This window comes from Quercus robur, chromosome 2, assembly GCF_932294415.1.
Source record: "Quercus robur chromosome 2, dhQueRobu3.1, whole genome shotgun sequence".
NCBI classification, from domain to species: Eukaryota; Viridiplantae; Streptophyta; class Magnoliopsida; order Fagales; family Fagaceae; genus Quercus; species Quercus robur.
In genome coordinates, this window is record NC_065535.1 from 33,675,716 (window position 1) to 33,678,281 (window position 2,566).

General features: G+C 36.6%; 1 protein-coding gene across 1 annotated transcript; it reads right to left on the reverse strand.

Moving 5' to 3' along the window:
* Nucleotides 1-1,489: 1,489 nt before the first annotated feature.
* On the reverse strand, nucleotides 1,490-2,516 carry LOC126713431 (uncharacterized). Its single transcript, XM_050413185.1, has one exon. The coding sequence runs from the start codon at nucleotides 2,217-2,219 to the stop codon at nucleotides 1,635-1,637; it is 585 nt and encodes a 194-aa protein (XP_050269142.1). The 5' UTR covers nucleotides 2,220-2,516; the 3' UTR covers nucleotides 1,490-1,634.
* Nucleotides 2,517-2,566: the final 50 nt, after the last annotated feature.

Sequence of the window (2,566 nt, forward strand, 5' to 3'; positions counted from 1 at the left end):
ATAGGAAGTGTAGACTTATTATATAGTATACTAGGATTCTAGAACGAGGTCATCGCTCCGGGGATTAGGATCTGGTGCGGGAATTGCACCGGATTGCAATTTACTCTAATTTTTTACAATTTTTTTTTTTTCATTTTTTACCTTTTTACTTTTTACTTTTTTAAAATTTTTTGAATTAAGAATTGCATCTGATCTCAATCCGTCACTCTGGAGTTATAAACCATGATATACTTCACATTTTGAAGGCCTTCTAGGACACTTGGCAGAGAGAGAGAGAGAGAGAGAGAGAGAGAAATCCATCAAAGCAGTTTTTTTAATTAATTATTTTTTCAGTATAACTATTTATTGACATAAAATTTTGGGGCATTTTTTAGCAGTCACAAGAAATGGCCTAACCAAAGAGTCGATCCTTATTAAACTCACATCTTCATCATCATCGAGCTTAATGGAGGCCTTGTCCTTGTCCAATGATCTTCTTCGGTATTAATTGCAAGCGAGGATGGCAATGGTGAGGTTATTGAAAAGCAGTGAGGTCATTGGCAATGGTGAGATATTTTCGCCATGATGGTTGATGGAGATTGACCACAAGAAGGATCCCTAACCTCGGTGTTTGACGTTGACAATGAGAACGCCATTTCTATACTAGGGATTTTGACTCAGATCTTGGTGGCCTCAAGTGGTGTTAATTAATGGTGACTTGAGCTTGCCAATAGTGTCAAGGTTTGGAGAGGGAGTGATGAGAGAGTGAGAGACACACATAACCCACAAGAGATAAAGGAGAACTGGCACAAGGGGGAGTGAACAAGAGTAAAAGGGAGAGAGGATGAGAAATTTGGGAGAATAAAAAAAAGAACCAATAATAAATATATATATATATATATATATATATTTTGAATCTAACCAATAATAAATATTTAAATGAAATTAAGGGTCTGTTTGGATTGAGCTTATTTTTGCTGAAACTGAAAACTGAAATTGAAAATACTGTAGCAAAATAATTTTTAAATGTGTGAATAGTACCGTGGGACCCATTTTTAATGAAAAAATTGTTGAAAAGTGGAATTTGTGGGTCTGTGAACAGTGCACAGATGAATTGTTCACTGCTACTTGGTCAACAACTGCGACTAAAGAAAAAAAAAGAAAAAAAAAGGAAAACGCAAACAAAACACAAACGCCATTTTCAGTCCAATCCAAACCACACCTAAGAAACGATAAAGATGTGGCTGAGTTTTTTATTTTATTTTTTAAAGTGGAAAGCTTAAAAAAAAAAAAAATAATGGACTTTGAACTTTTAGTTAAATTTGGGGTGAAAATTTAGGGCTGCCCAAGATGCTCTAACTGACTAACTCTCAATTAGGCTGCAATATTATTAAATTTAGGGTGAAATTCATCACGAGAGATTAGCATGTTGTTATATATATATACTCTGCTAGTCCTAATAATTTTCCAAATTTGTCAAATCCGGTTACTTCATGCTTAAATCATTCCATAGAAAAAAAATATATATTCTCATATAGTAAATCGTGGTCAATACAAGTATTCCCACAAAATGGTAATAATTATAAGAAGAAGAAAAAATTACAAATCCATCAAAAGAATAGAATTAAAAGAAATGAAGCAAAACAGCTTAATGTTCACTCGCAAATCATAGATTGGATCGCCTTTGATGACAAATCGATAGTCATGGAGCAGTTCATTTCGGCAGATTTCTTCTTCTTCATCACAAACATCAATTCCACTTTCCCACTAAGCTTGGCCTGGCCGTTCAGAGTTAACACCCCAGCACCTAACTCACTTCCAAGGCCAGTAGTGCTTGACAGGGCATTTGAATTCACATTAACTGTGACAGTAACTTTTTTTGTCGAGCGGAGCCCAGCCTTACCTTTAGGTATAGTGACTTGCCCTATTGTCACACCCTGGTACATGAACGTGGCAATGGTGCTATCATATTTGTAAGGACCAAAGTTTGTATTCTTCATTCCAACTTGGGTTGTGAAGCTTAAGTCAAAGGAAGGTGATGCTTGGGTTCCAGTGTTGAAGTTCTGGAACGTGATATTAGCACCCAACCTGACCTTAGGGGTCTTAACACGCATCACAGTGAGTGCAAATACCAAGATGACAATGGTCTGAAACACAGCAAAAGCAGCAATATATATGGCCAACTTGATCCTTTTCTTTCGCCTGAGTTCATCTGATGTCATAGTGCCATACTCTGCCATTTTCTTCTCTAGGAACAGCAAATGCAAAAGCTTGTTTCTATTTCTTTATGCTACTTCCTTCTCTGAAAGGTGTTAATTGGGATGCTTGGAGTAGTTTGTAGAAATGGAAGCAGAGTGGGTGCTTATATATCGATAAAAGGCTGGAACAATTTTTCTGATGGAGTGAATTAATAATGAAACTAGAGCTTACTGTGTGTGGCAACTATTAGAGAAGCCATCAAACGCGGCTGATCAGAGTCAGCGTGAGATTTTTGACGTGTAGAATCTAGATAGCCTCTCGTTTCGGGAAGACTGGCAGACTGTTTTGAATGAAAATGCTGTAATTCGTTTTGCTAAAGGACTTTTGA